Source organism: Rhamphochromis longiceps, linkage group LG8 (assembly GCF_057381845.1).
Source record: "Rhamphochromis longiceps isolate RC_006_pf linkage group LG8, R_longiceps_female_GT1.1, whole genome shotgun sequence".
Classification (NCBI taxonomy): domain Eukaryota; kingdom Metazoa; phylum Chordata; class Actinopteri; order Cichliformes; family Cichlidae; genus Rhamphochromis; species Rhamphochromis longiceps.
In genome coordinates this window covers 16,610,136-16,627,168 of record NC_140564.1, presented here as the reverse complement: position 1 = coordinate 16,627,168, position 17,033 = coordinate 16,610,136, and the positions used below count along the sequence as shown (strand labels likewise).

The window sequence follows — 17,033 nt, the reverse complement described above, 5'->3', positions numbered from 1 at the left end:
TGGAGGTGGGGGATGGTGGTGGTGGGGGGGTGATCCTATCAAACACAAACAGATGCGTTTAAATCAGCTGCTTATCTCATGCTGATCAAACAAAAAAAAAACGATAATACTGCTATTGGCTGATTAAATGGATGATTAAAATAATTACCCCCCAGCTCTCCATTTCACATAAAACATCCTTCTTCTTTCATCTGCAGGCCAAAAACCTCACCAAGGACTGCCCTTCTTGTTTCTCTTCGCAGAAAGGGGCCACAGTTGTGCCCCCCATAAGTTACTTGCCGCTCACCTGATGTTTCGAGCACAGTCGATAGTTCTTTAAGGAGCAGTCAAACACATCTGTGCTGGAAAAGTGTCCAGAGGAAAGCAGCGTTAAGCGCCAGACCAGTCAGCCCAAGCCTGGCTGGCGGTCTTGTGTAGATCAAAGTGGGCTATCTTTCCCCTCAGACTGGATATAATTGGGTCAGGTGGAGCGTGCACTGAGGGCCTCGCTTGGGCTAAACTTGGTTGGTTGGGCCGGGAGACCTCAATGCAGCACAGATTTAGGAGTGAACATCCCCCGTGCTATTTCTGAGACTTCTCTCTAACTATAAACATTAATCTGATAGCACGGCTTATGTTGTGTTGTTGCCCACGCAACAAAGCAACAAGAAAAAAGGAAATCTAAATCAGGGTTCTTCAGCTTCTCCTTTTTTTGGCCCATGACCTTGTTTTCATAAGTTATGGTTAAGTTTGTGTGATAACAGCAGAGTTTTTGTATATTTTAAGATCTTTTGACTCTGAATATAATATTAAAATGCTCCTCCATCTGAAGACAGAGGACCCTCCCTAACTTAAAATCTGCACTTTCACGCTTCATGTAACATTACACCAGCATATTCTGCATGCAGTTTTGCTATTAAACACCCTAATCGAGGTCCATGTGCATGTGTCCTGTAGCAGCGCTGAATCCAAGCTTGTTTTGTGCAACCGGTGTGTGCTAGTGGATTGAACCCAGTGTCTTCACCAGCTTGACTGCTTCACCTAACTGCATTAAACTGTGGTGCAGTGCTGACACGTACAGTACCAAACATCATACAGCAGTCGTGTTTTTTCAACAGTACCCTCTGTTGTCTGCTAAAACACGAGCTTCCCTTTCACTCGCTGCAAACGGAGTTACAAAAAGCTCATTAAAATGTCAAGAAAGCAGAGACTTCAGAGGCGACTGTACAGCAGGTTTCCTTCTGTTTCTCAACAACAAAAGAAGGAGCAGGAAGAGCAACAGCGAAGAAGTCAAAACATTTCCAACCAGGATAGGCGTCCTTGCGTTCAGCAAGCTTTTCAAGGAAACCCTTTTCTTTCTATACTAATGGCAGAGCTCCTGCCTTAAAGCATTAAATGCAATGAAAAGCATGCCACAAGCAAACTAGTCAGACATACGGACATGAGTGCAGGTTTTGCGGCTTTGGGGTGGATTTTATGGCCACAAATTAAGTGTCCGCTAGTGACAGTTTTACTTACCTTGCACGTCCAGCGACTTAAAGATAACGCTGAGAGACAAAAATCAACAAGGTACTAATAAATGCTGTTAGACATGGCTGACAAAGTGAGAACCATGTCAGTGGCTGTCAGGACCCATTAAAGTTTATCCACCTTCCATGTAACAGAGCATAATTCATGCTACAGTCTGGAGAAGCCTTCATTAATAACTTTGCAATTTCACTTTATTCTCCGAGTTCTCAGAGTCAAGAACTTTGTAATAAATCTTAATCTGAAACCAGGAACAGTTAAGCTAAAAGAGAAACACGATCTCTAACATTTATCCCTGCATAGTAGCAAATGGGAACGTCACTTCTTATTTTCTTTTCCAAACTAAGGTTAGATGTTGGACAATAAATACATGTTTTTTTTTCTTTTTGCACCTGTTCTTCAGTGTGACAAGATGTGCACCACCTCATTACAGCTCTGAAGTGAGCCAGAAGGGCCTGGAAAAAAAGCAACTGAAGGAAACAGTGGGGTTAATGAGCTGAAACAATTATACTAAGACCTAAAGGTGTGCGATCACCCACTTGCGCTGGAGCTCTGTCACCTTATGATGTATTACTTCTGTTTTTATGTAATAAAGAAGATTGAACTCTCACTTGGTTTCTGCAACAACAGCTGCCAAGAACACAGAAGTGTGTTCCTCCTTTTTTTAAGATGCTTGTAATCAGGGCATCTGAAATGCAGCTGCTACTCTCTGAGACGTCTTCGTTAAACAACTGCGACTTAATGGTTCAATCATTCATTTGAAGTTGTGTTCAGAAACGGTAAAGCTCAAGGTGTTTGAGTTTCTGTTGCAGTTTGCTGGCATCTATTTTCATGGCTTACGGCAACTCTCCAGATCTTTCCCCTTGGGGAAATCTCCCTGTATGTAATAATGAAAAGCCTGCAGAGTCAGGGGAAACAACTCGTCTCTCCTGTTTCTTCTTAATGAGCACAGCAATGAGACTCTATCGACTCCACAAATAACAATTAGAAGTGCATTAAAAAATTGCTTTTCAAGGTTATTTGATGACAACTAAATGTTAAGCAGAGAGTGAGCCAGGCCAGTTTTTTGTTTGTTTGTTTGTTTTTCAACCATATTTTCAGATCAGATTCCCCTGATATACATGGCACTTAATATTTGTGTGTACGTGTAAAATATGCGCAAGTTTATTTTGCTTATGTATTGGTTTTTCATAGCTCCATACCCCTGTGGGACTGATTTACAGGGTATTTTTTTCAGGGTTTGCATTTCTGCTTCATATATATACAGTAGAAGCTTGTTGCTAATGGAGCCTAGCTGTATTCTTCCACAGCAGTAAGCTGTCACTGGAAATAGTCGCTCAGAACGTCTGTTTTTTTGTCCTACACTTGCTCCATACCAAACCCTGGGGAATTGCAGGGCTGTATAGCATTGTCACATCTGCTACACTGACCAGGCTGCTAATGGACTCCCGCTCTTCCCGATTGAGGAGGACAGGGCAGGAAAGAACACCAGGAGACGAGACAGGATGAATCGGAAAACTTGATTTCTGAGACGCTCATCTCCGCTGACACATCGAGCCGTTTGGCTTGTCCAGCGTATTTCATCTTCCACTCAATTGCTTCATAATCACATTCTCTTTTGGCGTTACTCACATATTATGTATAATCGCTCAGTCCCTTACTGGCATTGATAGTGTCGCCCAGCTTCCTTTTGTTCCATTATGATCAATTGTTCTGTGTTTTGAGGAGGCCATTAATCTTCCATTGCCCACTCCGCTCCAAATTGCCCTCTTTGTTTATTTTCTCCTTCTCCCAAATGAATTCCCCTCAGTGTAATTCTGCAATAGAAAAAAGTATGCTTTTAAAGCCAGCGTTGCTTGTTGTGCATTAGACAGTCGGGCCAGTCTTAGGAGGTTGTGCGAAGTCAATTAAGTGGTATCTATAGGATGAAAGGGCACAGAGTTGGAATGCATCACTGTTGCATAGCTCTAGCTAATACTCTGGTGCACTTTTTTCACCCAAGCCTGAACCAAATGAGGCGTTTAGGTGTATGTGTGTGTGGCTGCATGCGCATGGCAATCGGTTCTCTAGGGTCCTTAGAGGGTTTCCACCTTTCCACCAGCTGACACCAAAAATACTGCGAGCAGGCAACGATTTTGACAAGTCACAGCTAAACAAGTGTGTGAAATGTGGGTGTTGATGAGCTCCCGTTTGATTCTGCTCACCTTTCCATTTCAGCGCCTTTTTCTTTCTGAACTCATCCCAGCAGAAGTGTCTGGGTGGTAGTAATACAGGCATGTAGGTAGCTTTTATATAAGCATAAGTATTAACCGTTTTTTTCTCCAAACGTCCACTTCTAACATACTCTATCAGCTATTCCACCATTTCTTGTATTCATGGATCACTGTCATATTACAGGCCATAACTGACTTTGTAAATGGGGTAATAGTGAGCGATAGTCACAGTCCAAAAATGTATGGTTATAACTCAAAGTGGAGTCAGATTAACAGCTCCTCTAGAACAAATGGTTCTCGCTAAGCTCTGGGCCCAGGTAGCTCTTCATAATGTTAAGACCTATTTAGCTAATTTGGCTTCACCTAAGAACGTGGACAGAGTCAAGAGTTTCTGTGTTTTTCCAATGAGCCAAGCAGGAACTGAGGGCGAGGTATTAAAAGATACGCCTGTCCCATTGTTGTAAACAGTCCACATGTGTAAATATGTACCTTCTCTTAATCAGAGCACTCCCACAGGATGACTGCTCTAGGGGTGCCACGTGGTCTGCAGCGACACATTCCCCAACCCTTCATTCTCCCCTCTGTGTGCTGCTTTTTGTTTCATCATGTTAACATTGACAGTGTCTTAAAAACATCCTCTAGATGAAGTGAAGGTTAAAGCCAGAGTGCATATATTATGTTTAGAACGTAAATAAAATGCTCTGGGTGGCAGAGGGTTGTGCTGATGGAGGCTGACCAACAGCACAGTGTTCCTGGCTCCTGGTCCCAAACCCCCGGGGGGATCTAGGAAGCCACCTTGAGAACCACTGACTTTCAATTTTCTTTGCACAGAGTCCAGTAAAAACACAATTTATCTCACTGTACTAAAAGGAAGGTCAAGGTCACAGTAAAATAGCATCGGCGAACTCGGCATTAACCTTTAAGCCTGTATTTGGTGACAAAGGGGAGAAAGAAGAATCACAATTTTCTGCGGGACAGAAAAACCATCTGCAGGCAGTGTTGTAACTGAACTTCCAAGGTTTACATCTCCTGTGAGCAAACAAATGTATAACGATCGTTCCACATGCTGAATGCTGGTACTTTATCTATTAAAGTGTGCATTACATTAGAGCAGTGTGCGCTCACTGATTCGTCCTACAGCTGTGAGGGAGTAATTTGCTCAGTTGCTACAGACTTTTCTTTAGAGGCACTGTGACTTTTTTTGTTTGTTTTCTGTCCCACTTTTCTCATCCTACATAAAACATGTGAATTAGACCTCAGAGGACATGCATGCCCCCCCCTCCCCGTCACAATTTCAGCAGCTTCTCCTTCATAAGCACTGTGACTTTCACCTCGCCGCTAAAGATCATTTCCTTCTTTCCTTCTTTTCAATTTACGTTCACACAATAAAGATGTTAATGCTCCTTTGTATTGCAAACACTTTATATTAGTTTAGTTGTGTGATACACACACACACACACACAGACGCACAGCAGTTCTCCTTCAGTTACATTCTGTAAGTATTGAGGAACACAAAAAACTAAATACCTCTCGATCTGTAGTTCAGGCTGTGTTGCTCCTTGTTGTATCCGTAGTGACCTCCTTCATAAACCACAAAGAGAGTAAAAAGGGACCAGGATTAAAGAAATGAGAGAAAGATCCAGTCAGTAAAACATAGATGAGGGGAAAAAATGAAAAAGTGATTTGCCTTTTTCTCTTTCAAAATCACATTTTCAAGCCTTCTAGTCTTTAAATATGCATCGGTATGAGCCAGCCCGAGCCCCTGTATTGTGCAGCTTCCCTTTCTCTTTTTCATTCACACACACACAAACACACACACTCTTTCACCTACTCTATGCCCTGGTATAGCTTCTCTCTTCCCCTCCCTCTCTCCGTGTTGCACACACATTCATGCACTCCCTCTCCAGCATTGCATACTCTCTTTCTGTCTTACTTCAGCTGCTAGATTGATCTGTCTCGCCTCCATTCTCCTTCCTCTCTGTGTACCCACTCTTCACCATCTGTCAGTTGTTCTCACTCTCCCTCTCCCTCTCTTTTTTCATACCCAAGTGCTCTTCTGTTCAATTATCCCCAATTTTCTTCATTATTCTGCCTCATTCTTTCAGTTTTTCACGGTCCAACCACCTCTCTGGTGCTCCATAGCTCCTCTCCTATTATGTCAGCCAATTTATCAATCAGATACACTCACGTCACTGATTTCCACCTTTTATCTGTCCCACACACAATCTGGCCATGGGTTTGCACACTGCACAGCTCCCTTTGTCTCCTTGATGCTGAAAGGTCATAAAAAAATAGCAAAAAAATCTGTTTGTGTTTGGGAACTTTCCAGTGATAAATATAGCAGGCATGCTGCCTTGTTTTAGCATGTTTGCAACTATATGTGGAGCATTTACCAACCAGTCAAGCGCTGTGATAACCACTGGTGTTCGACTTTGAAGAATCTGTGAGGGCTGGTGCATCTTTGTGTTGTTTTCTCAGCTGTCTTGCCGTTTATCCTTTAGAGCCGTTTGGTGCTGGCACTTCCCTGATCCCAGTACAGTGGACGTGTTAGCCTTTTCTACAATCGGAATATTCAAAGAAAATTAAAAGTGGTTACCTTGAATTACCTAATAAACCTGAAATTCATTACTTTAACAGGTTAAGAAACTGCTAGTTTATGTTCACACAGTACTTCACTGTGATGGCTGCAGTTACAGCCCCACAGTGGTAATATCAGTGTTACAGTAGAGGCTTACACATAACGCTATTTAAGTTTCCCCTTTATCTTGATTAGGTAGGTCTGTGTCAGCTTTTGAGTAGAGGACTGTTACATTGCCCTCTTTTATGGGCACAAGATTTTGATTTTTCTGTGAAATTTAACCAAGTTTGTTATGGAGTTAAATGTTAAATAAAAAAACTTTAACCTCTACCTGACTTTCCTTCACTGCTTGGTCCGTCACATTCACAGTGAAAAGGCTTTTATGTACTTCTTATTCTAAAATACAGAGATGGAAATGTCTTATTTGCTGTCATGACTGAAATTTAAAAACAAATCTTTTATGACATGTTTGAAAATGGCATCAACACCTACCTGATTATAAGAGATTGGGAAGACATGGTAACGCTTCTCCTGTGAATAATGCTGCCACTATCAAACAATCTTTACTTTAAATTTACTCAAAAAGGAAGAGTTGGTTAAATCCTACTAAACTTTTCATCTCTTTTCACCATCCATGCTCCAAAACCCTAAAAATTATAACAGCAGTTGTTTTTGTCATTACTGATATCGTTTTAATTTCTACATGGCTAATATTTGACTTTTGAAAAGACCAGCACTCTCGGAAATAATACTTTATAAAGGTAAAAAGATGGACTGTTATCAGTGTCCTTTAACAAGAAAACAAATAAGATAATGACACCTGCAAGAAAACAACAAAAAAAAAAAACATGCCAAAGGTAGCAAACATGTGCCCACAATCAGCATCATTACACACTTCTACAAAAACACTATCAACACAACAGTACACAACAATATTAAAACCACTGGGATATGATGAATCAGAATCAGAATACGTTATTAATCCCAGAGGAAATTATGTGGTCACAGTCGTTCCAAGACAATAAGAAGATGTCGGTGTCGATTCTCAGTCATCCAGCTCATGGTAGGAGATTGGAAAGAAAATGACTGAACGTCTTGGAAATTATTGGAAAAATAAACAAAAACCCGTGTTTTCACTAAAGTTATCAGACACTGGAAAATTCATTCTGTAACTAAATGAAAAGAGCAGCTTAACAGTTCTTCTTCATTCAAGTCTTTGTGGCTTTGTGTGCCGTACAAATCCAATATGCTTCAGTTTGTAGCAATAATGTTTTTCATTTACGGCCTCTTTTAAGAGCAGGTATCATGTCTATAATATAAATAAAGTGAATTACAATTACAATGGGCACAATTTAAACACAGAAAAATGCCATTTGGGAACCTAGATATGAAAGCTAAAGAAGTCTGGGAAGAATTATGGCAATCAGCCCTGATGAATGTATCTCCCGCTCTTAAAACCTTTGTTTGCAAAAATGGGCAAATTCTTAAACAAGTCGGCAAATAAAATCTGAGTTTACTGACACATACTGTCTTTTAAACCCTTTAAATAAAGGGGAAAACATGAGTGTCTGTATTATGGATATAGTATTTGAATTTTGAAAACATCATGCATTTATTTACCTTTGTTAGTATTTAAAATTTCCTTGAATATATATATAAAAAAGGATGTTGCAGTCAGGAGAGAGACCCTGCCTGCCAGTCCAAGCCGAGGTCTGTGGGTACACAAAGGAAACCGTTAATGATCATTAATTATCTACAAGTCTGTCAGTGATCAAAGTTTCTTTGAAGTGAACGAAACATGCCGCAGTCTCATCGGCGGTGACACTGGGCTTTTAGGGAGGGACTGCTGTAAAAGAAAGAATTTTGATAATTGTTTTATAATCGTCATAACTAACATTAATCACCCAGCGCTAAGGCAGGTTAGGTCAGGTGTGGCCTGGCTTATTAGTTACAGAAATGTTGAATTCCTCCCTTTTCTGACGTCATAAAAGGTTGTCGGGGTAGGTTTTTCAGACATTTTTGGACAAGCTCACAAACTGAAGCGAAATCTAATTTTCCAGAGATGATAATTAAAAGTCTCCCAGTTCTGTTGATGGTGACATTGCGTGTAAATTTCCAAAGACCCCACCAGGCCACTAGTTTCTGGTGACGTCTGCTTGTTTGTGACACGCTCAAGGCGTGGTTGCGTCACTCTGCGTCCCACTGGGAATCGAGTCAGTATCCTTACATGGCACAGCATCTCCCATGACAGCTACATGTCACCTGCTGCAAGGGCAGGCTGCCAGCAGAGGAAAGGTAAACACTCAGAAGCAGAGCAGCAGCGGCTTCCAGTTGCTTCTGACATTAACCCACAGCCAGCCTGCACCCACATTTCCTGTGCATGACCTACCCACTGAAGCAAAAGATGACATGAACTCTTCACTCACTAAACAGCAAAAGTTGCAAGACTGCTGTCTTCACGAGGTAATAAAAAAAAGATAAATTAGGAAATGATATATTCCATGCTCTAATGTCAGATAAGTAACTTTATATAACAAGTATCTTTCAGTGAATAGCGTTTATGCTTTTGGAGTGTTTGAGTGAAAAGACTGTCCTGAGGCTTGCTTTATGGCAGCTTTTAGAGCCCATCAAAGAGACGGATGGAGGAAGCAAAGCTCGGCTGAAATACATTAATGTGCACAACAGTACCCTCTGCTAAGAGGAGATGGAGATGAATCCTGCCATATCCAGCCTCTTAAGGACAACATGACACCTGCATTGTTACCCCTGATAAGAGCTCTAGTCGTTGCTCTGCTTTAATGGTGCGCCACTCCATAGTGCATATTCACCACACTTTTCATCCTACCTTGATGCTTACACTGCTTTTGCCACCCAATGTCCTTTTTTGGGTCTTTTTTAATGAGAAACTAGCTTTCTTCCTGCTTTCTGTGTTAACCCTCTCAAGCAAGGAGAGAAAAGTGGGTCATGGGCAGATGGAGCGTACAGTAGTAAGAACATGCTGGGTAGATTTTTATTTATTTATTTTCCTGTGTGTTTTAGTGAATTCAGCTTTTTTTGTAGACGTGGAATCAAAAAGGCAAAAAAAGAGAAAAGAGGAAGGATGAGAGACAAAATATTGATCTATGAATCTTAAGCTGTGAAGCACTTTGAATCGCTGGTTTGGTGTAAAAAAAAAAAATTCAAGTCACAGTTTCTGTGTGAATGAACTGAAACGCTACAAACCCAACTGCATTCATGTTAGCCTAAGAATAAAAATCCCATTTTATGAGTTCTGCACTCACAAACTTAGACTGATTTGCATATTCACAGCCCTAAATGCAGTTATTCACTCTTAAAATTAAATAGTTTTTTATATATTTATTGGAGAAGTGCTTAGCATAAAGACATTCAGTAAAAACAGGCTCAGATCTGGCTTAAGGCCCCATTCATGTGTTATTCTCAAGGAAAACTGATGCAGTGCTGGGCTCTGGTGGCCAATTAAAGTAACTGAAATACTGCATACATTTCTTTAAGTTATCAGAATAATGTGAAAGAAACAGGCGAAAAGGAAAGCAGTAGAAACAAGTTGTCTTTTAAAAAAGGATTAGGCTTTCTATCTCTTCCGCTTTTTTAAATCTATTTCTAAATAGATTTAAAAAAAAGAAAAAACGTTTCCTGTGTTTAAATTCTTGGAAACAAAAACAGAAGAGGAGAAACTGCACATTGTCAGTTTTTAAGGCAGACAAATCCACTTCTTATTTTGTTAGTTCTTTATTTCAGCTTTGCCTCCATAAGGGGAAGTTGTTTTGGTTGTTTTTTTTTTAAACTAGCCCTGAGTTAGCTGTTACATTAGGCCATGGGTGATCTAACACGTAAAACCCACAGTGTCCTGATGTGACCTGCGCATATAAAGTCACCAACTGTCATGTAACTATTTGACCTGAAGATTATTTCCAGTTAAAGTTTTTAGTGCTACAATGCAGTTTTTAAACCTGAAATGGGGAACTCTAGGTTTGCGTTAACTTACCGTAGTGTGGTCACCATGACCTTTTTATTTCTTTTTGATTTGCATCATGTTGTGGTAGCAACAGCAGTACAGCTCATCTCACCGTGTTTCTGTTCTCAGTCTTTATAAGGGTTTGCAACAGTTTGAACTGGTGAGAAACTGCAACAGCTTCCCCTGAATTTCTCAGAACTGCTTCATGAAGACCAAATACTGAGCAGAAGGTCAGTTCTGAACACTTATACTGCAATGCTGGAAGAAACAAAACAAAAACTAAGAGGAAAAGCTCCTATTCTAAGAACTTTCATGAGGCAACCTCTTCAGAAATTGCAAAACACTGAATGCATCATATATCTTAATAGGCTGACAAGGCTACCAAAGTGTTGCTCAAGATAAACACAATGAGGTAGCAAATAAAGAAAAATAAGAGAAACAAGGGTAACATGTTTAGTGTGTGACTCTCCTTTGAAGATAGCTAAATTTAAATACAATTGAGGGAGGATAGAGTTAACCGATACACACTCTACTACTCATATAACTCAGGCCACTGGTAAACCACACCATAGCGCTTTTCTTTTACTCTACCAGACTCAAAGCACTTTATACAACTTGCCTCAATCACACGAGCACTTTTTTTTCTATATCTATGCAACAATCAGTATATCAAATTTTAACATGGAAAAATTGGAGCAGCCAGAGACTGAATCACCAAGCTCCTGAGCTACAGCCACCCGAGATGGTGGTGAGTGGTCAGAAGGCTCTCTGATGTGGACTGATAGAAGATGGGCTGTAAGTGATGAGGGAGGGGAGTGTGCAAATAATATGAGATGCCTGTGGTCCATGTGAGGTCAGCCAAGATGTGAACAGCAAGGAATTGTAAAGGTCTCTACTACTGCAGAGTGCTTAGTGTGCATTCATTTCTTGAAGTCCATTTTTTTTTGTGAAGAAACAAAGAACTCTCTTTGAGTCTGATTATGATATTTAAACAGAGATTCACTCAGGTTGTTAGTTGTTGATGAGATTGAGTTGTGTTGTTTCACATATCGGCTGGTTGAAAAATAAAAGCGCCGCACATTCTCTTAGGTCTGTTGCTCACTCTGCCCAGGAATTCCTGTATTTAGTTTGGAAGTCCAGAATCCTGCAGCTCAGTGTTGCTCACCAACTCATACAGTTGACTTGTACCAGACTGATCCCATTATGTGGTAGATTTAATTTAATTCACTCCAAAATAAATAAATAAATAAAATCCCCATAAATTGTAAGATGTAAATTGTAAATGTAAAGCAAAAGCCTCGGGTTTATTCTTCGGTCTGCACATCTTTGCTATTATTCCAGGAATTTCAAACAGAAGCCAGTAGTTTTCATTTCTGCCAAAAGGGGACTTTACCTCAGAATGACTCGCATCATCAGTCCAGTTATGATTATTAATCACAGAATTTAGACCTGAAAGCTCTTGCTGAGACATTATAGCTTTCCTTGCTTTATAACTTTATCTGTGACTCGTAATGAAATGAAGAGCTTCTCTATAGCAGTGCTCAAGTCACAGATTTGAAATCTTGATCGACTTTTTTTTCAATCTGGTTTTGGTATTTTGACTGTTTTTGCTTTTGCTTTCTACAGCTTGTCTCTTACCCTTTATACCGCACTTTGTCACTAACGGTACTAACTACTAGACAAATACAGCATCCTATATGTTTAGTTGACACTTGGGTGCATCTGCTGCAAAACAAACACGACAGCAACAAAAACAGGAGGAACTTTTTTAAATTTGATATTTTCTACAAAGAACAATAACGTGCCACTGTACCTTTCACATGACAAAAAAAACTAATTTTTGTGATAAACCCACTTATTTTTGTGTTGTACTATAATTTAAACTACATTTTAAGAATTGTCTTATCTAGGAAAGTGAGCTCAGTTACTTATGTGATTCTTCTGTGAACAAAATCTGTAAAAAAAATTAATTCTGTACAAACAAAATATGAAATATGGAAAGGCCTTTATGAAAAGAAGAACTAACCAACTAAATAAATAAATAAAATGGCGCACTTGAGTGGTTTAGCTTCAGGTGTTCTTCACCGTTATATGAGGTAAGCATGTATGTTCAATACCTTTAGTGTCCCCAGAGCCCTCTCCTGCATTATCACAGGAAAGCTTTCGGAGTGCTAAAACTTTCCCACCCTTCAAAGTTCCCAAGCTCCTCTCTTTTAGCTTACTGGAACAGTTTTATCACTTGTGTGAAGAAAACTGCCGCAATCATTCCCGTTTTTCTCTGTCCGTAGCATTATAGGACAAAATACTGCGGAGGAGGAAAACTGAGGAAAAATCTAAGACAAAAGCTGAAGTATACTAAGATGATTAGATAGTTTTTAAAAAAAAATAGTTTTCCTCCAGTACTATTATGCATGGCCCTCCCTCAACTTCCTCAACATGACTCATTAAGGGAAGCAGCCAGTTAGTCACTTGTCACTCATCCGTGACTGAGTTAAAGTGAAGCTTCTCTTGCCCGTTGTACCTTTGATCATGGCGAGTGGAAAGCATTTGCTGCTCATTGCAGGTAAGAAAGCCAGCTGAGACATGATGCAGGACTTTTGTTTTTGTTGTATGAAGCAAACATAGCTGGGAATTATTTTTATAACTTTGCAATTGTAATTTCTTAAACTTGAGAAAAAAATTAAAAACTGTACTGCAGTTAGCATTTAAGTAACAGGAGTTATCTATTATTCATTATATAAAAAATATTTGACAGTTTCGCTGGAGTTATTTAATTTGAAGAAAAAAGCTTTGTGAGTTATGACAAATGATTTTATGAAGCAGTATGATGTTTATGAAGGAGTATTAGGACCACATTAAGAAAAAAGATATATTATTGATCATTTTGAGAAAAAAGTCAAGATGTATAGTTAAGAGTTGTTGTTTCTAGACAAAGTGCCACGACTGAGTATTAGGACCACATTAAGAAAAAAATGATTAAAGTCAAAAATCTAATTTGAGACAAAAGTTGCATTGTGGAAATTCCAGCGGCTTTATCAAGGAGAATTCTCCTCTTAATGAATCGGGTTTTATGTGTAACAAGAACAGATTTTATTTCTCTTTGCGCACATAAACACAGTCTGGTGATCGGTTTAAGGACGTCGAAAACATGGTGCAGAAAGCTGCGTGTGGTCAGACGGAAAACCACACAAACGTAGAAGAGTGAATTTGTACAAAATGAAATGACTGGTAATGGACAGATGCAAGGAAACAGGACTGATGGTTACACCGTCACACAATAAAGATGTTGTCTCACATTAATTTGTTTCACTCATCTAAACAAGGCATTTTTCCACGATTCGACTTTTTCTCAAAATGATGAATAATATTATTTTTTCTTAACGTGTTGGATAAATGTAAAGTTAATCTTTCATACATATGCAGGCAGTTAAGCAGATATTTGACAAATATTATTTCCATCCATTCACTTGTCCAATTCAGGGTTACAGCGGCCTTTGCATACTCAGCTGTCAAATGGGAGAAAGGAGGGGGGGGGCACTAAACAGGTCACCAGTCTATCAACTAAAATGTTATATTTACAACACCCAGTGTCTCATAATTACAGCTGAATTGAACAAATACTAATTTATACTTAATTTTAAAAATTCTTAATCCTAACCGCAGCAATTTTAGGTTACTCTGAGTCACAAATGTATTTTTTTTATTTAAAAAATAGTCCGTGAACCACTAAGTTACTTCATATTTGTTGAAATAATTCCACTGAACATGCTCTTGTATTCTCCTTTGTTTTAACAGTGCCAGTACCTGCTCAATGTCACACAGATAAAAATCTCATTTGGTGGTAAATTTGTTCAAATTAAAAAGCACTTTTTTGCTCTTTTGTTACAGTGTTGCCACTCATGGTAAGATGTCAAAAACCACAAGGTAATCCATATTCACTTACTTCTAAAAATGTCACTTGTACACGCTGTACTGCATTTATTGCCCTTTATTATTTGCTCAGTATGCGCAACAGTGTATTTGTAGTTTTTCTCAGAAGGGCTACACAAATACTTGATTGCATTTCTTCTTTTTCTCTCGTTTTTTAGTTTTGATGGTACCTGCATTTAAAATGGCCTTCATTGGGGATACAGTTTACTTAAAATGCAATCCAAGTGCGAGCTCAGTGACATGGCACAAACCTAATGCTGAGACAATCGACGGACAAGACACTTTGAAAGTGAAAATTAAAAACTCAAACGACGGAGGCCCTTATTGGTGCGAGATCAGTAGGACAAAGAGTGACCCTGTTTCAGTCAATATCATGGGTGAATTCACAATCAACACATATTAGAGCTCAAACTTCCACAGATCTAAAGGTAAATTCACAATTCACACATAATAATGAGATGATTTTCTTTATTTGTCCTGCAGAATCTGGTCTCAGCGCTTCACTCACCATTGAGACAGGCTATCAGAACATGTGGAAGGGAGGTGCAGTTATCCTGAAGCTTGAAAATAAGGATGGTCTGAAAGGGTGGAGGTGCTGGGTGTGCAGGGGTGGAGAAAGTCTAAAAAAGGTTTCACTGAAATTGGAGGGTGTCAATAACAGTATGGTGTTTCAAACTGCTGACCTCAATGTCGATGAGACTATTTACTGGTGTACGGATAAGGGTCGAACTCACAGAAGTAACCAAGTAATTCTCACCACCTCTGGTAAGCATATTTTTCATTACGTCTTCAGTTTTATTGAAATGAAGTTAATGGGAGTACAACGAGGAGACTCATGACTATTAGATTTATATATTTTCTGTTCCCACAGATCCATGGAAGCTTCCAAAACCACCTAAGACGGAGGGGAAGTTGGGGATGGTGTTGGGAATATTGTTGGTATTGGTGGGGATGTTGGTGGTGATAGTGGTGGTAGGTTTACGACGTAGGAGAAGAAGTGACGGAGGTGAGTAGCATTTTTTTGTTTCTTTGGATTGTTTACTGTTTTTTAGGTATGGTAACAGTCACTGTATTCATACCACACTGCATGCCGTACTTTTCTCAGGGCGGATTTATGAGGATGTGGCACTGAGATCAAAAGAGCGAGGTGATGACAAGTATGAAACTCTGGAGAAGGCATCTGGGAGGGAGCGAGAGTACGACACCCTTGCAGGAGCATCAGGCGGAGAGCCGAAAGGTGGCGAATATGAACCACTGAAGAAAGGCGAAATGAAAGAGGGGGTATACCACACTTTAGGGGCGGAAGGGGCGGCGGGTGGAGAGGGTGGATACGAAGCACTGAAGAAAGGCGAAATGAAAGAGGGGGTATACCACACGTTAGGGGCGGAAGGAGCAGCAGGTGGAGAGGGTGGATACGAAGCACTGAAGAAAGGCGAAATGAAAGAGCAGGTATACCACACTTTAGGGGTGGAGGGTGCAGCAGGTGGAGAGGGTGGATATGAAGCAGTAGGGAAGAAGGATAAGCCCAGTGAGTCTGCAACAGCGGGCGAATGAATAAAAAAGGCGCTGCGCCACTGCAGGAGAAACAGGTTTAATGCTGCAAACCTAAACCATGCAGATGTGTTGATCTCGATCCCAAAGTTAAGATTCCTTGATTTGAATGAATGTTTAAGAAATCTGACAAACTCCAGGAGTCTTTCAGGCGTGAAAGTGTCAATACAGATTGACAATCAATAATAAGTAATGAAAATAAATCTGTGAGAGACTGTAGAGAACAGCTAGAGTGAGGTTTTTACAATAACAATTTTTTCAATGGCAGGGAGAAATGTTTCTAATATATTAATTAAATCAAATGATACAGAGTAAAATTTCAGCAAAATCCAAAAGAGCAGCAAACACTTTGTGACACCAAGTCAACAAACAAGCAACACATCCACACTTTACATTCAGTTTAATGTCTACAAATAATCTGCTTTATTAACTGATCATGTCCTTCAGCTTTGATGCTACAAGCTAATATTTGCAGTGCTCACTAGCGTTTCTGCTTACATCATTGCACATTATTAATTCATCTAGTTTAGGCATTATCACATGATTTAGATTTCTCCATCATATTTTTAATGTACTGTATAATGAGCATTTCTGAAAGCTGTGTTTTTCTTTGTGATATATACAGAAATATAAATAAATTAGCTCATCAGGAATGGGATAAATATTTTGCACTGTGAGATTCCTTTTAGCACTTAAGCCACTTTCTTAATTGATACTATGTAATATTTTGACAGGTCAATTTCAGATAAACTGTTTTACAAAAATGGTATCATCATTTTTTGAGTATGGAAGCTACAGCCTGAGAGTACAGGCAACAGTGAGTCAAGCTCCACGGTCAGTTTTTAATTTTTTTTAAACTATTCCTCGTACAAAAATGAATCATCTTCACACCATTATTTGTCTTTTTAAAGTCATGCTGATTATAACGGATCAGCTTGTTGTCATGTTGCTGAATTTCTATTTTGAAGGCAACACGATTGAAGTACTCTGTGTTTCTCGTCTTTTATCGGTTTCCACCATTTAGTATAAATCAGTTAATCACAAATTTATGCTTAGTGTAAACGAACCCTTGCTTAGCGTCCTATATTCAACCATTTAATATCAATAACATTTTTCTCTCAATAAAATCACACATACAACGCAGATGTATTGTGGCTAAATGTATTGCAACCAGTAAATTGAGATGCTATTTGACCGGTTTTATTGACATTGTTTTATTTCTTTTTCTTTTCTGAAATGCTGGAATGAGACATTAAGATTTTTTTTTTTTTCATTTTGA

The 17,033-nt window shown here is 39.4% G+C and overlaps 2 protein-coding genes across 2 annotated transcripts in view; one reads left to right on the top strand and one right to left on the bottom strand.

Annotated features, from left to right (window-relative positions):
• LOC146663353 (SH3 and multiple ankyrin repeat domains protein 1-like) overlaps nucleotides 1-5,430 on the bottom strand; it is a 45,766-nt gene extending 40,336 nt beyond the window's left edge. The window contains exon 1 of the mRNA XM_085416079.1: nucleotides 5,247-5,430. The gene's annotated coding sequence lies outside the window, so the exon portion shown is untranslated. The remainder of the gene's footprint in view (nucleotides 1-5,246) is intronic.
• Nucleotides 5,431-12,765: 7,335 nt separating this feature from the next.
• On the top strand, nucleotides 12,766-16,253 carry LOC146663352 (uncharacterized). Its single transcript, XM_085415269.1, has 6 exons — nucleotides 12,766-12,836; nucleotides 14,162-14,197; nucleotides 14,362-14,580; nucleotides 14,687-14,968; nucleotides 15,075-15,209; nucleotides 15,309-16,253. Exons 1-6 carry the CDS (start codon nucleotides 12,803-12,805, stop codon nucleotides 15,755-15,757), a joined length of 1,155 nt encoding a protein of 384 aa, XP_085271395.1. The 5' UTR covers nucleotides 12,766-12,802; the 3' UTR covers nucleotides 15,758-16,253.
• The last annotated feature ends 780 nt before the right edge of the window (nucleotides 16,254-17,033 follow it).